Here is a 27,623-nt window from a genome sequence, read left to right as displayed (position 1 = left end):
GCTCGGTCATAAGTTATTTTCTTCCAAAAACGAGCTGCTTTCAGTAGAAGATCAGCTTTGCTCCTGGAGAATCTGTGTCCCCCTGAAAAGCATGAGTTTCTGTGCTAGGTAAACTGGCGTTTTGTGATGCAATGCTTTGAGTGATGCATGCTAATTTGAAATGAATTCTTGCTTCGAAGGGCAGCCAGTTGAGCACTTTCAAGTGAGGGGAGATATGGCCGAATTTTTTTTATCCCGATATAAGTCTTGTGGCTGCATTAAGACATGCTTTAAGTGGGGCTGTTGTGATCTTGGTAGCCCAGCCAATGTAGTGCAGCCATATTCGATCCTAGATATGACCAGTGCCTGGACTGCTGTTTTAAGATCGGTTTTATTTAGGAATGGTTTTAGTTTTCACAAGTAGCTTCAATGGAAACAGGCTACATTTTATAGCAGTGATAAGGTTGGACCATTCTGCTATCTTAAATTTTCTTTTCTTTGGTGTAATAAATGAGAATTGAGTTTTCTACAGATTTAGCTTCAGGTGGTTCATGGTTAGCCATTGGAGGGTTCTCTTTAGAGCTTGGTTCACAATCATTATATCTTCTGTCGATGCCACCTAGATGTATAGCTGGGTTGTCATCTGCGTACATAATGTTTGCTTTTTGTAATATAACCGTTAGCGGTTCTACATATAGATTGAATAGCGCCGGAGATAACGTTGAACCTTGTGGAACTCCAATTGTATTTCTGGTTGGGCCTGAAAGGGTTTGGTTGACAATTAATTTTTGTGATCTATTCTCTAGAAAGGAGCTGAACCACTTTAGGACTGTACCCTCTAGCCCCATTCTGTTTTTCAACCAATCTATAATTTAGGCATGGTTTACCGTGGTGAAAGCTGACAACAGGTCCAACAGTATTAAGAGACATGTGTCATTGTGGTCGAGAGCCAGTAAAGCGTCATCTACTATATGCAGGATTGCAGTTTCTGTACTATGGTTCGGTCTGAACCCAGATTGGCAATCATTTAACAGATTGAAATCTGAAATGTGAAGACTCAGTTGTTGTTGGACACATTTTTCCAAAACTTTGGCTAGCATGGGAATGTTAGTTACAGGTCTGAAATTGCTTGGATTAGAAGGGTCCTCTGTTGGTTTTTTTAAGAGAGGAATGACTTGTCTTGTTTTTAGGCAGTCCGGTATTTTGCCTTGTGATAAAGAGGCATTTATGATCTTGGTCCAAGGCGGGATTAGCAGGTGGTTTAATGAAGACCTGCACTTTGCTGGTAGTGGATCGTTATAGTGGTTGTTAGGCTTAGTGGTCGACATGATCTTTGCGATGTCTAATTCACTGACTGGTTTAAATCCTAACCATTGAGCATTGTTTTTTGGTTTGTCTAGTTCTTGTTGAGCCTACAGTTCATCTGAGGTACCCTTCTCCCTTTCAATGTCTTCAGCTGTTTTTTTGAGTTCCCCCTCCAAAGCGTTAGCTTTGTTTGTAAAGAAGACTGAGAAATCCTCACTGTTTAAGCTTGTTTTGGTGATGACAGGTGCTGATTTGGCAGATTTATTCTATTGTTCTTTAAGTAGATCGAATAGTTTCCTAGGTCGATTTACTGCATTGTCCAGTTCTTTCTTTAAAAAGTATTTTTTAGATTTAAGGATGCTTTTGTTATAAGCTTTCCTGGATTGTCTCAGTTGGATTAAGTGGGGCGAGGTAGGGTATTGACGCCATTTGCATTCTGAGAGTCTGAGTGATCTGCTTTCCTCATTTAAGGAACCATTGAACCACGGATGTTTGCCTTTGTTAGAGATTCTTTTCAGTTTTAGAGGGGCTAAGTCCTCGATAATGCTTAACATAGACTTGTTATAATGCAAAGTGAGGTCACTGACGTCAACCATGTTCTTGAGTGGCTGCAACTCTAATTAACAGCGAGCTGCTACGTTTTCCATATTGATTCCTCTAGTGTCCCTGGTCCATATTTTGGGCTTAATAGCTTGTGTGGACGATTTGGTTTTGCTCAGGGGAATTTCAAATGTAATTCTGTGGTGAACAGACCAGTCGCAGGGTGTTATTCTAATGTTCTCAATCGCTTTCTCTTTGGCTATGATCCAATCTAAGGTTGATCCTTTGGAGTGGGTGGGGAGATGGCATCCCTGGACTAATGATTGTTCTTCCAAGAAGGTTTTAAGGAGGGTGATTTGACTGTCAGCCTGATCCTCCCAGTAAATATTGAAGTCACCTAAGAAGATATCGTTCGACTGTAGATTAGATTTGGTGGTAATGATCTCTATCAATTGGTCTATGAACTTTGTCTTTGTACCAGGGGGGTGGTAGAGTGCATGGAGTTGACAGTTTTGGTTATCTGTCGATCTTAAAGACATACCTAGGTATTCGCAAGATTCTAATGGATCAGAATTAGGTTTAGTGATGGTAATGTCTGATTTATGTATGCAAGCGATGCCTCCACCCAATCTGTCATATCTGTCCTGTCTCATGATCCGGTAGTTCGGGGGGGGACTAACAGATCTAAGCATGGCGAAGATGAGTCGGAAAGCCATGTTTCAGTTAAAATGGTTACGTCAATTTCATGGTTTAGTATGATGTCAGCTATGTCAGCCGCATGTTTGGCGGAAAAGTCATTTCAGGCATTATTGTCACCATTTTAAGGTTGTTGGCATTAGGCCGTCTGTTGTTAGCCTGGGAATTTCTGTCTGAATTCGATACAATTGTTTGGATAACGTTTTCGTCAATCTTAATTTGCCAAGTATGAGTAGGGTCATATGTAGACAGAATGGAAGATAGCTCACTGTCTGTTAGATAGTTGAGTTGCGTGTGTGGGCGGTAGATTCTGTTTGCCGCCACCATAGGGGTGGAACAGCGTTCGACTTGTGTTTCAAAAGAGGAGGACTGCAGAGCCTCCTTTTTCTGCCAGCCAATCTTCTGATAGGCATAGCAGGTTCTTCATATCTTTGATGGTGGAAAGCATGGCTTTGTAAGTCCTGCAAGATTGTGAACTGAGATAAATAAAATCCCCATTAGTTTGTGGGTTTCTGGTCTTTACCGAATCTACTCTATGATGTATACTGGTTGGTGGTTGCGTCCTTCTTGGAAGGCTAGCTTTTGAAAATCTCTACTTGATAAATAATGCACCCCCTCCCCTCCCCCAAGCGCCTTGAGACCCTCTGGGTGAGTAGTGCGCTATACAAATTCCTGAACTTGAACTTCTGGGCCTGTTTTCTTGAGACTGGAAACTGATCTGCAATTCCCTGTGCTGGTCACCTGCGTGCCTCTTCAGTTATCTTGATTGACTTTTGTGTTTTCCAGACAGTTTCGTGTTCCTATTAGCGGGTCGAGATCAAGGTTAGGTGTCGTAGGGGAGCTAGAATCGACGGGTGAGGTAACTAATTCTAGCAGAGTATTGAGGCCCCTGTCCTCTGGCTTATTGGTTTCATGATTCAATTGTTGGGGCTCATCGTTGGTGGAATTGCCTTTTAATGCCACCTCATGAACCGGGTGTTGGATTTCTATTGCTCTTGCAGTTCCCGTTTCGCCATCGCTCGAGGTAATGACTCCCAGAAGTAGCAATTGGGGCTCAACATTTGGGTTTCTGTAACCTAACGCCCTGTCTCTTCCATTAGTATTATCCTGCCATTTCCTGACTTCCTGATTCAATGGATGAGGGTCTTCATTGGTGTTAGTGTCCTCTAGCGAAATAACTTGATTAGACTGAAGGGGTTCCCTCGCACAGTCTAATTTAGAGTCAGCCGGTTGGTTCCCCTGTGTGGCAATGACTTGAGAGTTCAAATCAGGTTGGTCTCTTCTTGAGGTGGGGTCGTTGAGGACATGGTTTTTTAATGTTGCGAAAAATTCGTCAATGCGTTCCAGATCTTTGTTAGCAGCTTGGATGAGAAGCGTGCCATTTTTATAACACGTTATATTTAATGTTGCTCTCAGTTTACCTGGAAATTATAATCCTCAACCTATATTTATTTTCTTTGAATTTACTAGGAAAATGGATCTCTTGCAATAAATGGACATGGTTTGGTACAACAAGATTTCCCAGGTAACGAAACTCCCTTGCTATCCTAGAATGCTATGATCTTTTGAAAAATGTTTCACGTTGAAAATCTAACACTGATTTGCAATGTTTCTGCTTGAAATCCATGTTTTGTCTCTTGAATCGAAAGTTATTTGTATTGCAGACATCATTTTTTTTCTTTTTTTGTAAGGCACATGGATTTTAATTTTGCTTCCTAACTAGGTAAACTAACCACTGCATTACCTCATAAATACGCTTTCTTAATGCCATAAATTCTTGCAAAAATAGGCATCCGTTTCATCTAGTCAACCAAGTAATAGGAACATTTCAACTTCTTCTGCTGTAATCCTCTGGCTTCCTCCGTAGCTAACCAATCCAACATTTCATGCTTTGATTATCATGATTTCTAATGCTGGAAATTCCGAAAGTAATACTATATGTACAGGGCTCGAAAATTCCACTCGACCTCTTGCACAGTCGAGCTAAATTTAACAAGATTGAGCTGTTTTTAGGTCCTACTCACCCTTTCTGGCGAGTAGGAAAACAAAACAACTTTTGTCCTCTGTCTGTCAAAACGGAGCAAATGTGACAAGATAACAAGGTTTAAAGGCCTTTTTATTGCTCACAAAGTTAAGGAGCAATAAAGATGCCTTTAAATCTGGTTATCTTGTCACATTTGCTCCGCTTTCAGAGACTGAGGTCAAGTAGGTTGCAGTTAGGTCGAGGACATTTTTTAAGGTACTAGTCCTGCAGCACTAGTACCAATTTTTGGATTTTTCTAGCCCTGATGATCTACTTTATTCAGTGTTTATTTGTTGTGTATAGCTAGCTGGAGAATCCATGATCACAAACTTACCTGCCACTGCATCTCTTCCTCTTGTCTTCGGTCCTGCAAACCAAAGAGGTAGAAGAACTTGAATCGCAGCCACCTCTGTCAGCTGTGGGTTTACGGGTAACTGACGAGTAAAGACTGTGCTTACAGCAGATCTCCCTGAGGCTGTTGGCATAATGGTGGCTCTCTTCTCTGTTAGAGAGCACTGTTTAAGTGGGAAAGGGGAGCAAAGATAGTGTGGTCAGGATGGTGGCAGGGACAAGGCATATGTTGTGTGTTTGGAGAGGGGAGAGTACTGGTAAGGATGCTGGCAGGAGGGTGACTGGACCCATTTTGTTCCTTTAAAAAAAAGGGCCAGGGCCTGTGATAGAGGGTGTGGCAGGACGACAGATCTATTATTTTTTAAATCTAGTAGGGGAGGAAGCACAGCTAGTTTAAGAGCGAGGGAATAGCTGGAACGCATGTGTCAAATAAAATTGTACACGGGTAGCTGTAATAAAGTGGGTTCAATGCATTGCTCCAAGTGACGTTATAGGCAGTTCAAACCTGCTCTCGTGGTCCATCTGATGCCACTTATAACCACATAATGAAAAACAGAAAAATTACCGACAGCTAACCTCCCCCTTTGATTCTATAACTCCATATTTTGTTGTTACCAACATATTAATCTCGATCCACCACTCTTTAATATTAGACCTCTCTTCCCAGGGCAGAACATATGCTAGTAAAGTGGTTGTGAGCTGCTTCTCACTTGAAGAGAATCTTTAAGATGCAGTTTTATTTGCATTGTGTGAAACATACATACAAACTTATTTAATCAGATTGCTAACCATATATGAACACCAACTTATCTGGCATTAATTATTTTCTAAAAGCGGTGAAATCTCCTTATGTCTTGTTCCTATATACTTTGAAATTCTTAGGGGTTCTTGTGGTGTTCATCTCCAAAGAGAACTCAGCATGTCCATCTGCAACATTGGATAGTATATGAAATAGCACTGTTCACATATTTGTTTCAGGCATTTTTGTAATCCTTCTAAGTGCTTCTATGTATTCAATGAATCTAGTGAGCCTTTTTGTTTTTTGAAATCTTAATTTTAATCTTTTTTTTCTTTTTAACTACCAGAACCATCGCTAGTAGTAGTACAAAAACTGAGAACACAATTTTGCATAAACATGCGCATATCAACACAATGACAAATGTTTTGATTGATAGACAGTGGTTTTCACTTTATAATTCCTAACAATTTTGTCTCATAGTTACCGTACAGTGCCATGCACTTAATAGAATATGGCTATCATTGTCACTATCTTCGTGACCCAACAAATACTGTGTACCCCAGATATCTGTGGGCCTCAATGTCTTCGGTAACATCATTGTGCATACTTCTGAATTAGAATTGGTGTTAAATCTTTTAGCTAATCTTTAACGTTTGATGTTCTGCCCCCAACACATGACCATCCTTCTTGATGCCATACATATTTAGAGCCAGTAGAGTGTATTTCCTATGAGGTTTAGGTTTTTCCTTTACATATCCCAACAAAGTGACAAATGAAGACCTCTCTTATCTGAAACCTATCATTCCATAACCTATTTAAATATCTGCGACCAAAACTCCCATATGGGAGGACATTATCAAGCTAGTTGAATGAAGCCAGCGTGCCATGATTCTGTGGGATGAACAGGCCCAGATTAGAATGAGGATCTACACCGAAGTATCTGATGGGTGAGTCCGGCCATTGTATTGGGTAATTAAACTCTTCTATTGTGGTTGTTCTAGCAATAGGCATCCTTATATTTTTAAATCCGTTTATAGCCAAGCCTGACCAGTGGGCAAAGGTATGAAATCTCCGATTATGGGATTGAGGTTACTGTCCGGGTTTGTAACCAGTATCAGAATGTTTTCTGCATTTAGTGCCTGTATTATTCTGTGAGAACCAAATCTAAGTTGCAACGGAACTCTCCAAATAGGCTGGCAACGGGCTCTGTTGTAGCCAGAGCAAAAAAAATTGGGGATAATTGGCATCTCTGCCTTGCCTCCTTCCAATTAAATATACCAGTTAATAAGTAAATATTTATTGTAATTCTAGTAGTGGAAGAGGTGTATACCAATCTTATCCACTGCACCATGGCCTTGCCTATCCCGATTCATTTCCAAAGATTTAATTGTGGACTGCGGTGATCTGCCTGGCTCACCTATGCACACTCCAATCCCCCACCTCTAAAGCCCAGTTGACCTACAATTAATTCACTCTTGGTGTAGTTGACCATCCTGCATTGGAAATTAAATCACAAAGCCTGCATTCCTGTGCTAGGGTTTTGGAAGCCCGGTCATTGAGAATGAACTGTTAAGCCTACAGTTTTTTATCCCCACGATTTCCTGGCACCAGGGACGCCCTCCATGTCACTAATGTTTATGTAGTGAATCTGCCTTAAATTTAAACTTCTGCAAACATGCATTTCAAATACTTTCATATCGGTGAGCACTGCATTACAGAGGAAACTTCAAATGTGCTGACAACTGAATCACACACACTCCGCTTGCACAAAATGCACTCTTGTGGAAAGGCGTCTAACTTGTAACCAAATGAAATCCGTGTAGACATTACCTGGTTCACATAGGGTGGCTTCTGCAAGAAGGCTAGAATTGCTGGTGGATTAAAAAAATGCCTGGGTGTTTCATTGCCTAAACAGAACGGATTTGTTCTTCTTTTTTCTCCTTTTAGCGTTACTTCTTTACATGCATTATTGCTTAGAAAATATGGTAGGATATCTTTATTTCTTAATTTATAATTATTTAGGCTTAATAAAATTCCCTATATTCTGCCTGAGGCTGGATCCAAATTGCTGTAGGGCATGTCATCACTGCCATGCGTCAATTCACACGCAACACCTTTACCATGCATGGCATGCACGCAGGGAAAAAAAATGCTTTTTCCTGTAGACTCTAAGCTCTCAGTTTAGGCAGAAAATTTGGGAACTACCCAGAGTTCCTTGGTTCCTGTTCCGCACAATTTATTCGGTACTCTAAGCATGAAAGGATATTGTTTTCACTTTTATTGGTTGCTCCCTTTTGTCTGGACAGCGACACACCTCTTAGATGAGCTATAACTAGAGCAAAGCATGTGTCAGGAGTAATACTGTTCCTGGAGTGGTTAAAGGCATTTGTCAGCTCAGCGTTGATGGCACTGTGCTAATACTATGCTTAAAAAAATTATGCTAGAAATACAGAGATTTGAGGGGAGGTGAGCAGATTCAGAATCTTGCTGGTTTTGTAGGGTGCTCCATATAAAGAAACTGCTCTGCCGCTAAACTTGGGGAGTTCTCCAGAGTTTCTTGCTTCCTGCTTTGCATAATGTGTTCAGGTCTCTAAGCTTGAAATGCTGTTGTCTTGATCTATAAGCCTGGGATATAGATATATAATATCCTGTTAGAATCACGGTTCCATAGGAAAAGTATTTAAAACTGCATTTATTTTTCTCTTGTGATCCATGGAAACGTGGCACTGATACTCCAGGGAGGAGGTTGTGCAGCCCCCTTTCCGGAGCCTTTGCCACTACAGGGACCTCATCCCCATGTAGCTTTCGGTTTTTATAACTGGGAGAGGTGCACAGCTCCTCCTCGCCAAGCCGGGAAGAGGCTCCGGGGAACCCATCCACCGGGGCAAGTGTACTTTTTAGGTCTCGGCTGGCGATAGCAGCGCGCATACGCTGCTCTCGGCATTTGAGAGCTTCTTGAAATAAATACAGAATGGGAAGGGGACTTGAAGCCCAGCCCAACTTTGTAATTGGTTAGCGTCATCTTCCATGCAAAACGCTGGCTTCTGATTGTAAAGGAGGCTTCTTAGTCCATCCTTGTCTCCTTTTGGCCCTGTCCACCAGGATTGGATCGTTTACTGGCAGCGTGACACTCTCTCCTTCATTACTCGGTACACACTTTATTCTTTTCGGCTTTGGCAAAATCAGCTGCGTGTTTATTTTTAAAGTGAAAGCGCAATGCAAAAATAAACAAGTGGTTGCCTTTGCGGTACCGCGCTTGTTCTTCTTCCGTACGTTCTGTTCCAGACCCACTTGCTTCTTCTGGCGACAGGGCACGCGAGGGCCCCAGTCGTTTCCTCCGGCAGCAATGCGTGTAGATAGTTGTCTTCATGCCCGAGGCCAAACTTTGTGTATGTTCAAAGAGTTTGTCTGTGGATCTGGCAGTGCCTCTGTCTGCTGCCTCTGGAGGTGAGGGGCTGGGAGCTCCTGCTAAATCTTGCAGACATTCCGCACAAGATAGGATGTGTGCCCAGTAAACAGACTCTGGTAGTGCAAACAGTAGGTGTTTTCAAGCTTCACTCTGGCGTTTTCTGTACCACTCACTGTTCCCTTATGTTTGTTTCAGACGGAGCATGTCTGCTCTATATACATTGACTTTTTCCCTGCTTTCTCTTCACGACTGTATCCTCGATCAAGCCTCCTTTCAAACTAATGTCCTGCTGGAAAGATGCAGAAGGTGTTTCCTACTCTTCCCCAAAAACATGCTCTTGTTATGCTTTAACGTCATCTGATGTCACATTTCAGTCTCGCTCCCTTCTCGTAGGTTTTTCACTTTTTTTCTGTTTCTGTATCTCCCTTTTGTCACATTTCTTCCTTTGCCTCTCTTCCTTACCTATTTCACCTCATATCTTTCCTTTTCTTGATTTCTGGCTCACTGCATCTCTCTCTCCAGATACCTGTTTCTACCAACTTTTTCACATCAGCACCACACTTCGTCATATCTTTCTTTCTTTCTTTTATCCAATTTTCACCCTCCCATCCATTCCGCCTTTTATTCTGTTGCCTTTTCCACCCACATTTCCATCTCTCTGGGCCCATGGTCCTTCACCCTCCCCCGTCAACATGTGCCTCAGTGAGCCAACACCCTTCCACAGTACCTACAGAGGTAGAAAACTCCGGTTTTGAGCAACCAACCGCCCCCAAGGATGACAAATCCATGGCCCGGGGGCCCAACAGCCACGGTCGGGCAGGTAGAGGCGCCGGCATGTGAGGCTCATTGTGCCAAACCTGTGGCGAGGAATGCGAGGCCTGCCACAACACGACCCGTGGTAGAGTCGCGTGCATTCTTCCATGTGCCATCTCCACCCCCGTTTCTGCTGTTACCACCTTCAGTTCAAACATGTTGACCCAGGCAGGGCCATTGACAAAAGATCTAGCGTTCCAAAGCCCACTGGGCTGGAGCAGAGTCACTCGTGCATCAGATCAGAGCCTTGCTTTCGATTAACCACAGCCCTTCATACCCTGGAGGGCAGAGCAGACCCGACCTGTGCTTCTGCTGCCCTACAAGTTCAGAGATCGAGCACGAACTAGCAGAGAGGGGATATATGGGAGGATGTAAAAGAGTTCAACAAGACCATATCTTCCAATCAGCAAATCAATCATAAACAATGGTGTTAAAGGGACTCATCACAAGTTGGTTGTTGTATTTTGACCAGTGTGTAAATCCCGGTTTACACAGAGGTTCGAATTACCAGTTGACGATAATTCCTCAAACTGGCCGAACTTTAAAGGGGGTCACTCACACAGTATTCCCCCTATCCTGCAGATTTGATTGTGTAAAACGTGCCCTGGGTAATATTATTTATAAGGTGCAATAAATAGCACCTAAACTCATATTCAGGGCCAAAGTCTCTTCTTTATTAATTTAATTTAGGTTCCAACTATCTACAAAAGCCATATAGGTCTCTGCCACTGGAAAAGGCTGGGGAAATTAAATGGTATGTTTATTTTCAAGGCGGAAAGTTTTAGATGTAAACCTTGTTTCCAATTTCTCTCTTCCCTCCCACCCATCCCCCCCTTTGTATTTAGTTTAAGCAGGAACCACCTTTATTGTTTTGGGGATAAAATCTATTGTCCAAATTATTTTACAATATCACACAGATTGCATCTGGGCTTTCCCCAAGATATGGCCACTAAGAGTTTACATATTTTATATCGACTGACCAAGCCTTCGTTTTAATGAGTGTGCATGAAATTTGCATGTAAAGAAGGCCCAGTTATCCATGGTTCAACTCGTTGAGAGGGTCAGTGGACCTTAATGATTTAATGTCTATAGTAAATGTTTGTCTGATCCTCCACAGGGAAGGTTGTAGTCCATTTCTTTGCTTTGTGTTTCATAAGTTGTCATTTTGAGACATTTTAACTACCAGCAAGATGAACAGCATTGCTATCTGCCATTACACTGATTCCGTCTCACTAATTTTCATGTATGGTTGACAAAACTCTGCTATTGTAGTGTTACCTGGCATTACCTCAATGGCTTTAATGCCATTGTGTAATATCTAGTTGGTAAGTAACCCAACCAGTGAAATTACATGTCTAAAACTGCTGTACTGTATGTGTTTCTATAATCCTACAACCCCTCTGACTTTTTGACCCAGACTTAAAAATGATGACATTGGATACATTACCATTTTTTTTAATTGCTTATTAAAAGAGGCTAATCGCATTGAAGCTCAGTGTTGGTCAAAATATCTGCCTCTTCTAGTGGACTATTAAAAGGTTAGTCATTGGTGGTCACAGTTTTAAAGGTGAGCACTGTTTCGTCTCCTCTCTTTGCGTCTTTTTCTCTTCTTTCTGATGCTCATTTTAAAATCTACATTTCTGATCGCTGTTTTTTAGGTCGAGCCTGGGCAGCGCATGCGCTGCGATCCATGCTGTATTGGAGTGTGTACTTGAAGCCCATCTCACTTTACACCTATATTTATTTGTCAATGGCCTGTGTCATTGTAAATGCTGGCTTCTGATTTGTGTTTAGGCTTCTTAGTCCCTCCTTAGTACCGGCTTGTCTTCATTTATAACCTCCCATGAGGACTGGCCCTTTTACTTGGGTTGTTACACGGTACATCTTTAGTCTGTAAGTGCTATTTTCTTTAATGAGTTTCTCTTACGGCAGGAGGGTCAAGCATTTGGAATGCAATAGGTCTTGCATTTGCGAGAGTTTAAACTATTGGCATTGTAAATGACGATGCATATTATTTATGTTTTAAAAACCAAAACATAAATAAAAGTCTTTGTCGATTACAATGCCAATAGCTCAAACTTGCGTAAATACGAGACCTATTGCATTGCAGATTCTTGTTCTGGCTGGTTGCCAGGAGATCATCTGTCTTTGTTGTTTTTTTAGCCAATTGCCGTAGTAGGCAATGCAGGTCAAATCAAGAGCTAGCGGTATGGTGAGTTATGGAGTGGCAGTGTAGGTCTGTTTTTAGTTTGGGTTTATTTAAACCTGCATTTGCACATGTAAAGACTCTGAATAGCTTGACTAGTCTTTTCAAGGTACTTACAGTCTGTATTTATGATCTTTTTTTTCTTTCCACAGTTGGTTCTGCTCCCTGTATTCAACATATTGTCCCTAGGATTTCTTTGCCAGAGAAAATGTCAGGATCTGAATCTGTTATGATAAAAAATAATTCATTTTCAGTGATGTGCTCCCATGGTAGAATATCCTCTTGTCCATTGTGCCACAGTGAATTAGCTCCTCATGGGAAAAGAAAAAGGACATCTGGCCACTCAGGCTTTCAGAGCATGGGGCACTCGGAGGGACAGATTTCTGAGTCGTACCTGCATTTGTCTGGCGAAGAAATTAAGAACACAAAAAGATGCACTATAGATAGCATGGTAAATGCTTCAGATCGTGGAGGTCCAGACTCAAAAATAGCTAATTTAAGAACTAATGATTGCTCTGTTACAAACGTCTCTTTAGAAAGCAACACCCACAATGCAAGGAGATTTGGCTCACTAAACATTTACCCATCATTGCAAGTGAAGGCTACTGCTGGGCATTGTCATCACAATATCTCTGAACATTCCAAAGCCACCTCTGTAGTTGCCCAGTCATCAGAAATGTCAAGGTTATCTGTTTCTTCTGATGAAAGGTCTCCATACAGTGGTTCAGCCTATCTACAAACAAAAACTTGTTCAAGACTTCATTCTCTAGAACAAATGCAGTTGAGGCCACATCTTTCAGTTACGGGTTCTCCCTCACCAGAGCCTCAGGACACTAACTGTATGGTTGCTCCACCCCTTGTGGAACAGGCTTCACTTTCATCACAATGCTGTGGAACACTGAATTATAAAGGAGATTTTATGTCTGCTCTGCCTTCCCTAGAGAACCCTGGAAAGCCTTTACTCTTGAACAATATTGATGGATCTATTACGTCGCATTCTTCAGAGGACGAGTTTAGATCTAGAGATTTTCTGCCATCTCCAAATGGAGAAGTTCTCAAACGTGAACTTGTAGATGATCACAAACCAAATGGAAGACTGCAAGACTCTCTGGATAGTGATGACAGTTTTGAATGCAATTTGGATAGTGATGACGAAGATGAGATGCTGCAACCCCTTCAAGAAATCATGCAGAATGCTTCCAAACTTCCAACTGCAACACCAGAGAAGGCGTGCTTTGAAATTTTTTCTTCACAGGAGTCGATCACACCATCAAATACCCAAGTAAGTGAGCAAAGTATTTTCTATCTCTAGACATCTTCTTTTGCTAAAAATAAAGAAACGTTTTGCTTTTCCAAAACTACAATGTTTAACTATTTTATCCAGCATCTAGTTCCGCTAAAATGTTAGTATCCACAGATGAATAATTTACATGCCCTAAAATTTGACATGCTTGTATTCGAATTTAATGAAACTGCAGAAGTTTCTAAAGTCTAAATCCTTATTTCACTCCCAAGCAAATTAATTCTTTACACAATAAAAATCCTATTAGTGTATTTACATTTTTAAATACACTGTAGGTTCCAAATGAGTAGGAAGATGTCGGAAGGCTTTTTAACATTCAACCAAAATTTGATACTACTCTTCAGTTAGTTGAATGGTGTTTGCCTTGAAGGCAAAGGTTCGAAAGCTTCAACATTGCTAATACAAAAATGCCAGTATTTGAGATGGTTTCATTGTGGTATGAAATTGATTTAAACTCTTCAGATATTGGAAGCTTAACTGCTGTGTATGTGACCCATATTTCTACTGTTGGATTATTACTCACATGCTGATCTTTTGGGTGATTTACAGCTATTATTATGCATGGTTTGAAAGCTGGTTAATTATAGTATCCCCTCTCCTGTACCCTGTATGTCTGCTTCCCCTCGTTCATGTATAGTACACAGTAGCTAGCCTGTCCACTTTCTTTAGCTGTCTGTAAAGATGTTTTTGTGTGAAGAGGAACATGCCCACCTTAGTAGCAAAATGAATCATCAAAAATCTAAAAAGTGAAAAAATGGAACTTTCATGTCTTAATGAAGCTTTGGTGCCAACTAATACATTTTCTTTGGTTTACCAGAAAAGCTGCCAAATCATCCCACTACTTAAAAAAACAAAAAAAAAAACCTGAGTTTTCACAAATTAATTTGTAGAGATTTGTGGTGCGTAAGCAGATTTAAAAAGGCATATTTAGTAGTGTTTAAATGGAATTGACAAATCATTATGAGAAATATCCATTCCAGTGCTCGTTCTGTAACCCCTTGTAAATTCATAAATTCAAGGTAAAAATACCTAGCATGCATCAACCACTTAAGTGACGCCTTTAAAAAATCTCTTTTTAAGCTATCCTTAAAATGTGCCTGTAGCCTTCCTCTGTTTGTTTTCAAATGGCAATTATTTGGATACACTTTAAAAATAATATTTAAAATAATTACACATTTTGCTACAATTCTTCAGGATGTATTTGCATATAATCAAGGAGCTTTTTGAGAATGTTGCACCCAGCCACAAATGATTAAATATTGCAATTTGAGAATATTCAACCTTTTAGTATTTCCGAACATGAAGGATCCTGCATTATGGGCTTCTCTCAGTGTAGGTGTCTTTACCATGGTAGTCTAGTCAACACAGGTCTGGCCTGCACCCTTGGTGGTGGCTTCTTCGTTTCGACCATGTGACCTTTCTTGGGATGTCAACTAAGAAAGCCTATGGGGCACAACTTCTTGGGCAATCTACAACCCCAAAAATCCTACTATGTGTGTGCCCTCCAATCTCTTAGGAAGGCCATTCTCTCTGTTTTTCCTTCCTCAGCGCTACTTGGAGTTCTCCGCCGTGATCTGTAGGAATCACATGTTCAATGACTGCTGGAATTCGTGTTTTCAGAGCTGCTGTGCTCGTTTGGAGGTTCCCATGAACCATGTCACTATTTCACATTCTATGAGAGTTTCTTTTGCTCTTCTCAAAAAAAAGCCCTACTTCAATGGAAACTTAATTATCTAGTTTCCCTTACAGTGCTTCTGTCAAGGTGCTTATGGATTCTAGTATTCTGTCCAGGTCTCCTTTCTGTGTCCCTCCAGCTCCTCCTTTTCCAGCTGGAGGATTTTATGGGTTGGTGATTGTCAGAATTTGAGGTTCCTGTGCCCATGTAGGCTCTTTGTGGCAGGTTGTTTTGCCCATCTTGTCTAAGGACAGGCTGTGTGATCAGTTTGTTACAGCAGGGGTCGAGTTCTCAAGGATGCATGGCTCTTAAAATTTATTTTCTCTTCAGTCATTTGCTTCTTACTTTGCAGGCTAAAGTTCTAACTGGTAGGGGAGGCTGGTGAATCACATATCAGACTTTTGCTTTGGTGTATCTTTTCCTTTGCCCATGAAAAATCTTAATGCATTGCCCCCCAGATATCGTCTCAGAGGAGAGTGCAGCTTTTACAACACAACTCTGTTGAAGTGGGATTTCGAAGTGGTCCAGGACCCTTGTCGGTGTATCCCTATCTTAGATGGAGAGGCAAAACTCTTTCGCTTATTCCAAGTGGATTTCATCTCTCGCGCCTTACACTGTTTGTGACTCAGTCTCTCAACTCTTAGCCCCGAAGTCAGAGTGCATCACGGTTGCCCAATTTGTTAGCAACCTTTAGATTGGGATCCCACCTTATATTTGAGGTTGCTCTTCCCTAGGGCTACAGCAAATGCTGTCTGTGTTACGATCCCATGATTTGGGCAGCCATGCTCTCCAACTGCTGATCTGCCGCTTTCAGGTGAAATTTTCACTCATTCGCACCTCCAGTTCTGTGCACCCCCAGCTGAGCTCTTTCAGGGCGTTCTCAGCCTCTTCGGGGATGTGCCTTTATAATGGCACTCTGCGACACATGGCCTGACACCCTCGCAGCCTTCTGCTGCCAAGGCACAAGAGATCCCAAGCAGCGACTTCCCTTCTGCCACAGTCCCAACCAGAGCTAAGATCAGTTGTGAAAGCAAACTATCTCCTCCCATACCTGTCTCGATCTTCTGCAGCAGTTTCCCGCTTTCTCTGTCTGGCAGTTCCACCTTTTGGTATAAGACTTTCAGCGCAGTCTTGCTCAGAGGCCCAGATGGCTTTTGATTCTGTTGTCTATTTGGCCTTCTGCTCCTCATTTGGGTAATTACCTTCATCCTGTAGTAGAAAGCATCTTGGGATTTTGGTGCATCTCAACGAGAACTCCTTGTGCAATTGCCAGAGTGGGCTCAGTGTCTGCACTCCACCATTCCTGTGAGTCTCTTGCGACCTAGTCTGCCACCGCAGGATGATTTTGGTGTTTCAGACCGATCACACTCCACTTGGTTTTGGCTGCATAACACTACCCATCTCTGGGGAGTGCCAGCGATCTCTTTCCCTGCCCAGTACTCCAGTCCTTGCCCAAGTTCTTCTCTGACCGATGTTATGCGGAGAGTCCGTCTCTCTGCCGCGCTGTTAGCCGAGGTGGGATAACCACCAAGTCTTCATCCCGGTAGGCAGAGGCTTGAGTTAATCAATTCGGGCGGTTTCGTATTTAAGGCTCCTTCTTGTGTGGCATGTCCAGCAACCCCAAGCGGTTGCCACACCTCCAAATGCAGTGTTCCGATTTGCGCCCAGCAGGCAGTCTACTTTACAATTCTCGCTGTGTCAGAACTGGGTTTGTTGGACTGGTTGGTGGCCTTGTTCCGCTCATGAGCTGCCTGCGCTTCTTCGTCTTCTATGGCACCTGTATTTTGCAGTTATCCTAACTTTCGGTCCTCCAGCTTTAAATCCCAAAGAAGGAGGGGGAGGGGGGAGGAAGGTGGCACCCGAGGAGCAGACGGCCGCACCCGAGGAGCAGACGGCTGCACCAGAGGAGCAGACCCTCTATTGCTGCTGTTCGGGCACCCTGTTACCTCTGCAAGATCCATGGCTGGACCACTTAAGCGAGTCCGAAGCGCCGGGCTGTCAGTAGGCCGCCACTCGCCACACCCCTGCCAGTATTACGGAGAGTGGGCAATTAGTCACTGGAGTCAGCACGACCTGGCCTGGGCTCAGCAGCTCACTTCAGGTTCTCTAATGTACGGATTTTGTAGCGGATTATTAGGGGGTTGATCAGTGGAGTTTCATAGCCTCTCTAGGTTGTAGCCATCTTCTTCAGCCCCCTCAGAACTGTAAACATTTGAAAAATATTTTTATTGATTTGGATTTAGAAACTTTAAGCAGTCTTTACACTGTGGGCCTGATGAGTTTAGGTGCTGTTCATTGCACCTGATAACGATACAACGGGGTATGTTATTTATCAAGTGCCGTAAATCACACCTATTGCTAGTTCGTGAGAAATAACAGGCAACTTTTGATGGTTAATGCACCAAAGTCCACATGGTACTGTGAATACCATATGCTTTTCCCCCCCTGTTTAAATTTCGTCAGGTTTAACCTGCCAAAATTTAACAAAGGCCTTGTGCGTAAACGCAGGGGATTATGCACAGGTCAGAATACACCAAACAACTTGTAATCATGCCCATTGTCTCTTACTACTCTGAACAAATCCAGTCCAAAATCACAGTTCTAAGAAAAAATAAATAAGACCAGGAACCCATCGCCCTTAACCTTCCCTCTTTTCTTGCTGGTACACTCCGGTATGATCTAGCACATCTATTGGATACATTAATCATATCATACTTAAAAAAATGAATGTGCTTTATATAAACATTAAGTCCTATATAACTAAAATGTTTTCCGAAGATATGCATAGTAAACAGTACAACATCAGATGTTAAATGAAGGTCTGAATTTATCACACGATTTTTAGAGACTGGCTTAGATGAAGCTGCCTTTGGTAGTGAACTCTCAGCAAACAGCGGCACCCTGGAGACATTTGTGATCCAACCCTCCTCATCAAATGGCCTCTTCTTGACTTCCATGTCTTGTATGTCTGATGTTTTGCTGTCATAGGTCTAGAGATCTATATAGTTGATTATTTTAATTACAAGCAAACTTTAAGGTTTCCAGGGCTTTTATCCTCCGTAATTCTAGAGAGCCTTGTTGTCAACTTAGTCCAGAATGACTAAGTAAACTGGCGGGCCCAGACCATGATCCTAAAGTTTGCCATATTAAAGCTAGAGCATGCGTTAACTGAGCATGTCATCTTTTGGAATCTTATTTTTGTCAGATGGGTGTGATGTAAGAACTAACAATGTAGTTGTGACCATGCTTGAGCTCTTAATGATGCTACACACTTCCCGTCTCAAATATGCACTCAACTCTGTGACTTGGTGAGATCCTCTGGCATATGCCATAGTCCCTAATTGCTTAATTCTTCCCTCACGCTGTTGTCTTTTTGGCTGCAGTCTTTCATTGTATGTATTTATTATTCACAAACGGGATACCTAGATAGTTCTTAATCTCAAGAACTACACAGAATCTTCACAGAAAGACTTGGCCACAGTCCTGATGGCACCCATACACTGGATTACTGGTAATCATCATAAACCTAAATCTTTTAAACAGAAATTTTACTCATTCTCACGGGTTCCCCTCCTAGTTCTGGGTAGATGCCCCCCCCCCCCTCCCAATCTTTTAGTAACTGCCTGAGTCTATGGTGGTGGTAAGAAACCTTGGCGTTCTTCTGCATTGTAAGCTATGCAAGCCAGGATCTCCGGGCAGCTGCAGCTAGGATGATTTACCCTGGGCCCTGTGCTTTTGACGGTCACGCAGATCTAAAATTGATCTAAAGACAAACTGAGGTAACAAACTGTTTCCTTTTAGCTGCTGTGGCTTGGATTGGTACAGTCTCACTTTTTCTTGCTGCTAAGTAGCAGTTTGTGTCGTTTGGCCTAACACCCACTACGCAGACCTGCTGATTTATGACATACAAGTAGTACAAATACTGATTCCATCATGTTAGATTAGTAACATGTTCCATTTATGACTTGTGCACAAATTGCGCAAAATTTGACAAATATTGACAAAATAAAATTTCTGCAATTTGTTTATTACATTTTCCTAGAGAAGGCAGATTACAGCGCAAGTCTTACTGACTGTTAATCAAACAACTAAAAACCCAACATTCAGCACCCCTCTGTTTCCATCCCCTTCCTATTATAATGGGGAAATCGGTCTCTCTGCACACTCAACATTCAGATCTGAGAGTATATGTAATCTTTCTATAAAGTGCTGCCTTACCTGAAAGCTGTTCTGTTGCTAAGGATGTGTAAGTTTGACAGAGGCCTGGGGTAGGTCCGATAAATTAATCCAATAATAGCCGTTTTTTAACAGCTTTCTGGAAAGAGAGGATGTTGTCGTAAGCGCTGACATCTGATGGGAGAGAGTTTCAAGTCTTCGTCGCAATTACGGAGAAAGCCTGGCAGACTTCCCAGGATCTACAAATGTTCAGGATAATTGGAAGGCATGCTTTACAGGAATGGAGAGAACGCATGATGCAATAGTGAAGGAACTTGTGTTGCAATCAGGTAGGACCAGACCAATGGAAAGCATGAAACACTATGCGCATACCCTGGAAGGTGTTTAGTAAACAATACAACTTTCTCAGAGCAGGAGAAGGTGAAGACTGCTTAGGATTCTGCAGACAAGTTGAGCAGCTGAGTTCTGAATATTCTATAGGCGAGGCAGAATGAAAGCAGGATATACCAAAAGGATCTAGAGGGCTAAATACTGTGGCAAGAATTACAAGCTGACTAGTGTGAAGAACAGGATACTCTAGCGCTGGACTTTCAGCAGAAAATAGCTAGCTAATAATTAATATAAGACAAGTGATCGATTCTGGTCTTGATTGAAACTACAATTCCACACTGAGTATGCAACTGTGCAGCATGACTTGAAGGGACAGAGTTCAGAAAGAAGAATAGATAGAGAGTTGTTGCAAAAAATTAAAAGGATCTTCATCCTGTCAGTATTGAGTTGAGAGTTGTCTCGTCCACTCTGCAGTTGTGATCATGTTGCTTTGAAAATTCTGATGGTTATCTTTGTTGAAACATATCAAGATTTGAATCTCCTCCGTATTGTTCATGAATCTCAAACCAAAGGATCCTATTAGCTGAGGAAGTGGGGGACTACATTAGTTGAAATGAGTGAGACTCAATCAAGAGCCATTGGGATCTCCAGATGGAAGTTATGTAAACTCTGATCTGTAACGGGCAAGATAGACCCCATGAGCTCTATTGACTAGATAGACCTCCATCCACGGCAAGGCAAAAAGTTGCCACAGCAAGCGGTCATGGCAAACTGTGTTGAAAGGAGCAGAGGAGTCCAAAAGGACCGAGCCAGAGCCTCTACCTTCAACCACCATATGGGAACACAGCTTACTCTGCGCTCCTTTGTAATCTGAATTTCTGTTTTTAACACACATTTATTTTAATCATATACATGTGGAAAACAGTAAAAAAAATAATGCCGCTGGTATAAGGCAAGATATGCCGTAGTGAAGTGAAAACAGGCAGTGTCGAACATTTAAATAGTTCAGAAGCTAGCCTGCGAGGTAGTCAAGGGAAAATGGTCACAATCTAAATTGCGTGGAATCCAGGATTTTCTCTGACTAAAGGAAAGAAGAGAGCTGCTTTTAATGGATTATTAAATACGTTGAATGGGAAAAGGAAGTAAAGAAATGGGACAGAAATTACGGAGAATGGAAGTGTCAGCCATTCTTCTTTATAGAAGAGCAACTACAAGCACCAGGCCTCGGGAACCATGGCTGTGGAGATGGATTTTTTACAGATGATTTAGAAGAGCTTGGCAAATCGGAAGAGATCCAGCGTGCATGAACTGAGTCAAGAGGAAATCCCAGAGATCGAGTGGGGGGGGGAAGGCATAGTTCGCAGATCCCCGTCTGTCATTACAAAGAGATTGAAATCAAAAGGCTTTATATAGGTGTTGATTTTGTTATAGTGGTGAATTGGTAGCTTCTCCCAGAGAGATTAATTGTGTCGTGGTGACTGTGAATTTCAGGAAAGTCAATGAATTCCTAACTTTAAAAATATCTGTTGAATTTGTGGCTGAAGGAAATGTATCTGCGTACTCGTTGACCGCGGTGGAAAACCACATTTTAGTACTCTGAGTTCACTTCAGTATGATTTTGTTTCCAGTCGCCTAAACTTTTCTTCAACGCTACTCTGATATTTTTTTTAAGTTGTATTTGGCTTCTCTTAGCACTGTATTGTGGAACTTGCAGTAGGACAAACCCTGTTCGAAGAATTGGGAAAGACTGGAAGTGTGATATCAAGGACTTGGTTGGTCCAATAGTAAATTCAGTAATGTCAAACGTATGAACTAAAGGATGGCATAGCAGAGGTAGTGAGTGCTAACTAAAAGGATTTTGGAGTAAGATTGAACCAAGTACGTTTGTATGTGAAATAGAACCACATTGAACTACAGACAGGGCATGAGGCTATTGAATGTGGAAAGGCTTGATCGGACAAGCCCTGTGTAGTAGGCCTGCGGACTAGGTTGACCTCTGATGTCTTGAAAGCTCGTTGTTGGGATCATTAAATGCTACACAAAGCAATTTTTTTAATGCTTGGGGTCCTCCATTTCCCACTTAACACCCCCACCACCGCATTAAGCGTACACTTGTAGTACCATTGGGCACACTTGCACAAAGCAGACAGTAAGTTATTACTGGGTTCCATATTCTAACAAACTTGCATTGTGTGTTCACCGTGCCATGTCTACATTTTTCAATGGGCAGTATCTGGCACATCATATGCATCCATGCAGCAATCCCAGATGTTGCGTCTATTTTCAGTGGAGCAAGATCTGCATTTTTGATGAACATAACAACTTCAACATACTAGATCCACTATTCATATCCTTCTTCTGAGAAACCCTCATCCCAACAGGATTCAGCCTGGACCCTCTGGAATTGGTCATCCCAATACCCCTTTTAATGTGTCCCAGAACCCTTTCCCAGAATGTTTGGATGTATGAGCATTACTATTTTATGTGGGAATGAACAATCCTCTGTCTCAAATCTCTAGAATCCATCGAGAGGGAATGTCTTGTGGCATCTGGTACCATTTGTATAACATACGTTATTATGCAGATTACCTGTACAGGATGCTCTTGACCATGTGTTGGTTGGTTTCCTAATGATCAGACTATTCCTTACTTCTTTACAGGTCAACGAGGGATACTCCCCATCTCTTCTGATATTCCCATATAGGTTTATGTTGACTCTTCTGAAGGATGTGCTCCAAATTTGAGATGATCCTTAATAAACCTTCACATTTCTAATGTATGTTTGAAACTTGGTTAGCATTCTAGTGGTGCTTCTTTATTGAGCAGGGATAACCCCCAGTGTAGTAACTGTATGCATTTCAGTCTGTCAAATTCTGTCACCCCATAGTCTGCTTTGAATTTCCTATAGGACGTAAACTAACCGTGCCAAAAGAGGTCCAAGAACAATTTCCTCATTTCAAGTTTTTGAAGTTCATCCCTTCATTGTCTGTGGGAAATCAGGATATTATAAATAGGTGTGTTAGGTGATGAGAAGCATGTTATTCGTACCATTGCTGCTGCCCATACCAAATCCCCAGTACTGTTTTAATTGGTATGATATGTGTGCGTTTTGTGGTCTTTGGCTCCTGTCCAGCCTTGCTAGGTCCCCGCGTATTGTGCCCACCATGGACTGGCCCATCAGGAGCCATCTTTTATCTAATTGTGCAGTTACCCAAGGGTGCACTGCCTGTTAATATTTGAAGATATCCACATGGGATAACCTACATGTTCCCTAGGAGCCCTTCAGAATCGTTTAATCTTTTTACTAAGCAGTGCCCGTTAGCACCACTCCACCTCCTCTATTGGCCACAGGAATTTGATCATTCTGCGCTAAAATACCAACAGCTCCGACCTTAGAATACCCATGGATGAACTCTGGATCAGAAAAAGTAACTGGTGCAAAATGTTACATTTCACAAGATGAATTTAGCTTAGTCTAGGCAGGTACAGGGGGTGCCATCGTCTCAAGTCTTCTAATACTTGGTTTTGCAGCTGAAGCTAATTAGCTCTGGACCAGCCATCCAATTTACCCCCATGTTGAGGCTCTTTTATTTCAGTTTCTCCGGTATGCACATCACTTAGCGAGCAGCATTACTTAAGTTGATCAATTCTGTGCTGGCAGTGGAAATGGTCAGAGCTTCTGATATATCTTTCTTATTGCAGAATCCTGATTTCATCGCACAGACGTCCAACATTTCAAATAGTGTGTGGATTTACTCCTTCAGCCTTATTAGTGTGGGCAGCAAATCATCAGTCAAAAGTCTTGTGTTCTACTCTGCCCCAAACTTGGTCCTCTTGATCCATGGGTCTGTCTTGTTCATAGGACATGGGGCTTCGCTGCCAGGGCGAACAAAAACGTGGAAAGCAGGCATCCCTTTCTTGTCGCCCTTGCTAAGTGCAAGCCTCCTGAACATTCACTGTTAACCCAACACCAGCATTTGGGGCCATGTAATTCATCAGTACCAAATTTAGCGACCTTGGTCCAAATCCCGATGTGTGCAGGAGGGTGGACACGTCATGCTGTCAAATGCTTTGTCTTTTTCCACTAAGTGTGCAGTTCTTTTAATGTTATCCTTCCTTATTTCTATGGATGATAATTTGCACTTGATCTGATGTAACTAAATAAAAAAGGTATCCGCTTCTGCAGCCTTTGGTTAGAATCTTAGGGAAGGTTTTATCTATGGTTAGAAGGAAAATTGACCTGTACTATGGACATTACTCGTGGTTCTTGCCAGGCCTGGGGATACAGGTGATCTGAATGAGCCACACTTTCTTCCTCTGCCAACGAGTTTTAGTGCTTTTTCATCTCCGTGCCCAGTTGCAAGAAGAAATGCTTGTAAAAGCCAGTCAGAAGCCCATCTGAGCTTGCTGTTTACAGGGGGTAATCTGTTTGAGGTAGAATTATTTCTGCCCTAGTAATGGACACCTTAGAGTTTCCACATACTCCCTTGGAAGGAACAGAAACCGTTGTGTTCGACAAAGGTTTGTATCTGCCTCGAGGTCAAATAATATTTGCAAAAAGGTCTAGAAGAGCGTTTGTTTTCCTCATTCCCCAAGGGCCCAACCCCTAGTCGGCAGAGATGTATCCTATTCTATATTCGTGTTGAAGTATTACTCGATTTCCCTAACCGTTTTGACCTTGTCTGCTGGGTCCCTGTACAGTCCCATGTTCACTCTCCATGAGTTTCCCCAATACTATTATTCACAAGCTTTAGAAGGTTATGCTTACTATCCAAGTTGGTGTCTTGTAAATTCTAATTGTTTTATTGAGTAGATTATCTTGCTCTTGCAGACCACGAGCAAAAGTCAATGACTTTAATACAGTAAGGCCTTTTTGGCAGTTTTAGCACTGGTGAGTAGATAGTTCGAACCCATGGGCCTCGAGCAGTACTCCTACTCTTAATGTAATCCTCTGTAGGTTAGTGCCCAGCTTCAGGAGAGATTGAAAATGATCAGTGAATGTAACAAATTAGCCTAAAGAACCCAGTTAATGGCGGCTACAGATGTCTAAACAATATTCCTCACATGCAGAAGGAAGGATGTTTATGCAAATAATTTCGACCTTCAATTTACTGCATATTGGTTCAAAATTCACACTCAAATAACAGCATAGTAGAATGTTTTGTCATGAATATTGCCAATGCTTGCTTGAATGGCTTCTTTATTTTAGTTTTGTGTTCGATTTGCATTTCAGTTTACTTCACCCAGTCCTGTGACTTACACTAACAGCCTTGACCGACTTTTAAGAGAGAAAGAAGACTCAAAAAGGTTAGTTTAAAGTGTTTCCATTATTCATCTGCTACTACCACGAACAGAATGTTTTTTTTAATGAAGACCGACATGTTTTCGACTGCTTTGCAAAACAGAAGCCATGCAGGTTGCTGTTTTTAACTCCCATAATATGACCATGTAGTGGTCAGTAACAGAAGCGGTTTCACCAGTTCCTAGACCAGTTAAATAAATGGTCACGCTAATTGAGGAGAGAGAATTTTCATTAGATCACGCTTCAGGTGTAAATTAAGGTCGTTTTGTAATTCTTTGCAGTTCATAGTAGCTAAGCATTAACCCAGTTAAATTCCCTGAAATCACTCTTTTGTAGCCAGTTAAATCAAATCTATCCGTTGATGGCCAACTAATTATTATTATTTTTTTTAACAATTTTATTATTTTATAAAGCAAACACAGGGCATAAATTAAGCATACGGTGCATACTTGGAGAATGGTAATGAAATAATTCAATCATAAATACACATGATATGAATATGTACAACAATTGTTACAGTAAGGATTACCGGGTACATTGTATAATGTCCCCATGCCCACTCCTTCTTCACTAAGTCTTCCTCGCTAGATAACTAATTTTAAGATGCCATTTAAGGAAGCTATTTTCATTTTTGCTCCAGTGAAACTTACATATGTACTTCTAGATCCCACCACACATTTTGGGCTTTCTGCCATACGTACGCCTCAGAATGTGATCTGTAAATTTGATGGAAGTCCCTTCTATAATACTGCCCTGCTCTTACACTTCTATGCTGATTATTCATTGAGGTGCATTGAACTCAGTGGCCATACATGATTATGAAATCACTTAATTCTCAAATGACTCCATTCCTTCTAAAATCTAGTTCCCCTAAGTACTTACCTTTTCTTACTTTCTTATCGGTTGTTTTATGTTCAGAATAGCCTAAAACACTAAAGAGGCAGTTTTTTTGTCTTTTATGGAAGTTAATAGTCCCAAAAATGTTACTTTAGACTTAAATAACAAATACTCACAACTGCCTTTTTTTCCTTCAGGCAACCACATTATTGACCGTTTCCATTTATTCACTGCCTCCCACCGATCCTGTAAGACTGCTTTGCTTGACTAATTACTGAATGAATTAAATGCAGTCGCCTCCCATCCATTCACTGTCTTTAGGTAACGGTCCTTCTTATTCAGCAGATGCTCTTCTTGTATAGTCAAAACACATCCTTGCTTATTGATTCAATCACTAAATGTCCATTTTATTTTTCATTTCACTAACTTTACCTTTCCCCTGTATTACTTTACACTAAACTGTTTCTGGTAAACCATGAATGACCTCTTACAAAAAACTGAAACACCACTAATTTTGCTGTAAGATATCACTTGTTTAAGCAAACCTTATTTATTAGCTGTAATGTGGTCAACCTAACACTTCTTTAAGATGTATTCCTAACCTTTTGCAATGAAAATGTCTTGTTTCTGCATAGTGCCAATCACCCAAAAGGGGATGGAAAGGAATGGTTACAAAACGTATAACCACTGGCAATTGCTCGGTGTAGCATTCCAATCCACTGTGGCTTTCTAGATAAAGTTAGACATTATGCAAATCAGTATGGACCCTACTCCTCATGGGAACCGTCCATCCCAAACTTCCAGATAGGGTCCCCTGTAGAAAAGAACACAAGCAAAGCCAAACTGGTTTCAGCCATGTTAGGCCTCTTCAGTGAGGTACAGGTTGGATCCTACGGCACAGTGAGCAAGTGACCCACATCTGCGTATACCCTTAGTTACTTAGGGTGCAACATCAATCACACAATCCGTGCAACATATGCAAGTTAAGTTTCACTTATTTTATTGAAAATGTTTTTCTGTTAAATACCCCTGGCCACACTCTGCGGCCCTATAAATGCTAAAGCATTTTACTGCCAATTGCGAATCTTTATATTTTAGTAGCCCTTACAAAATATTGTTCCATGTGGTCCGTCTATGTGAAAAACACATTCCTTAATTATCCTCCATTGATATTAGAATAGAATATGCAATAATTATTTTAATTTCTTATGTAAGCCGAGTCTGAATATATAAACATTCTGGGCTCTGTGATTTTCATGGAGCTAACAAAGTACAAGGCAGCAACATTACCAAAGTGTAGCTACAAGAGTTCTACAGACAGCTTTAGATTGCAATGATATAAATTGCCATCATACAAAAAAGCTTCGTACATTTTTTTCCCCACCCAGAATAACAAGCATTTACAATGCAATGGTTTCGCCTTTGGAAAAGTTAGAGCTATTGGCATTGCTCATGACATTTCTTTTTTTTTTTTACTTATAAATAAATGGCATTGTTATTTACATTGCAATAGTTCTCACATTTGTTGGAGTTGGAGCTACTGGCATTGTAAATGGCAATGTTTTTTATTCATGCTTTTTTGTTTGCAGTGGAGTGATTTTTTTTAAAGTGCACACTATACCATATTATAAGCTTTTGTAGCAACTATACAGTACAGCTATAGCTATTTTAACGTAAAAGGGTGTAAATGGATGAATACAAATACAAAAAAGAATCTTAAACTGTATGGTGGAATGTATAGCAGGTGACAGACTACCGATCACAACATACGTACTTGAAGTGATTGTGGGTACCATATGTAATAAAAAAATCGGTAGTATGGGGTGTCAATGACGCTTGTGCAAATGATGCTCAGCTGGTGAAGTGGTCAGCTCTGTTTGCAGATGCAAAGTGGTGAAAGGTGAAGTATTCAGCTCTGTCTGCAGGCACAAAGGGATGA

The 27,623-nt window shown here is 41.4% G+C and overlaps 1 protein-coding gene across 3 annotated transcripts in view; it reads left to right on the top strand.

The window, feature by feature from the left end:
• SLF2 (SMC5/6 complex localization factor 2) overlaps window positions 1-27,623 on the top strand; it is a 404,246-nt gene that overhangs the window by 52,656 nt on the left and 323,967 nt on the right. For all 3 annotated transcript variants that reach the window (XM_086922683.1, XM_086922686.1, XM_086922685.1), the window contains 3 exons: window positions 3,991-4,045; window positions 12,214-13,343; window positions 24,779-24,852. In XM_086922683.1, coding sequence (XP_086778809.1) covers window positions 3,991-4,045; window positions 12,214-13,343; window positions 24,779-24,852 — 1,259 coding nt within the window. The remainder of the gene's footprint in view (window positions 1-3,990; window positions 4,046-12,213; window positions 13,344-24,778; window positions 24,853-27,623) is intronic.

The sequence above is a fragment of the Lissotriton vulgaris genome, chromosome 5, assembly GCF_964263255.1.
Source record: "Lissotriton vulgaris chromosome 5, aLisVul1.2, whole genome shotgun sequence".
Lineage (NCBI taxonomy): Eukaryota > Metazoa > Chordata > Amphibia > Caudata > Salamandridae > Lissotriton > Lissotriton vulgaris.
Note: the sequence above shows the minus strand (reverse complement) of the source record. Positions and strands in the feature narration are given on the sequence as shown.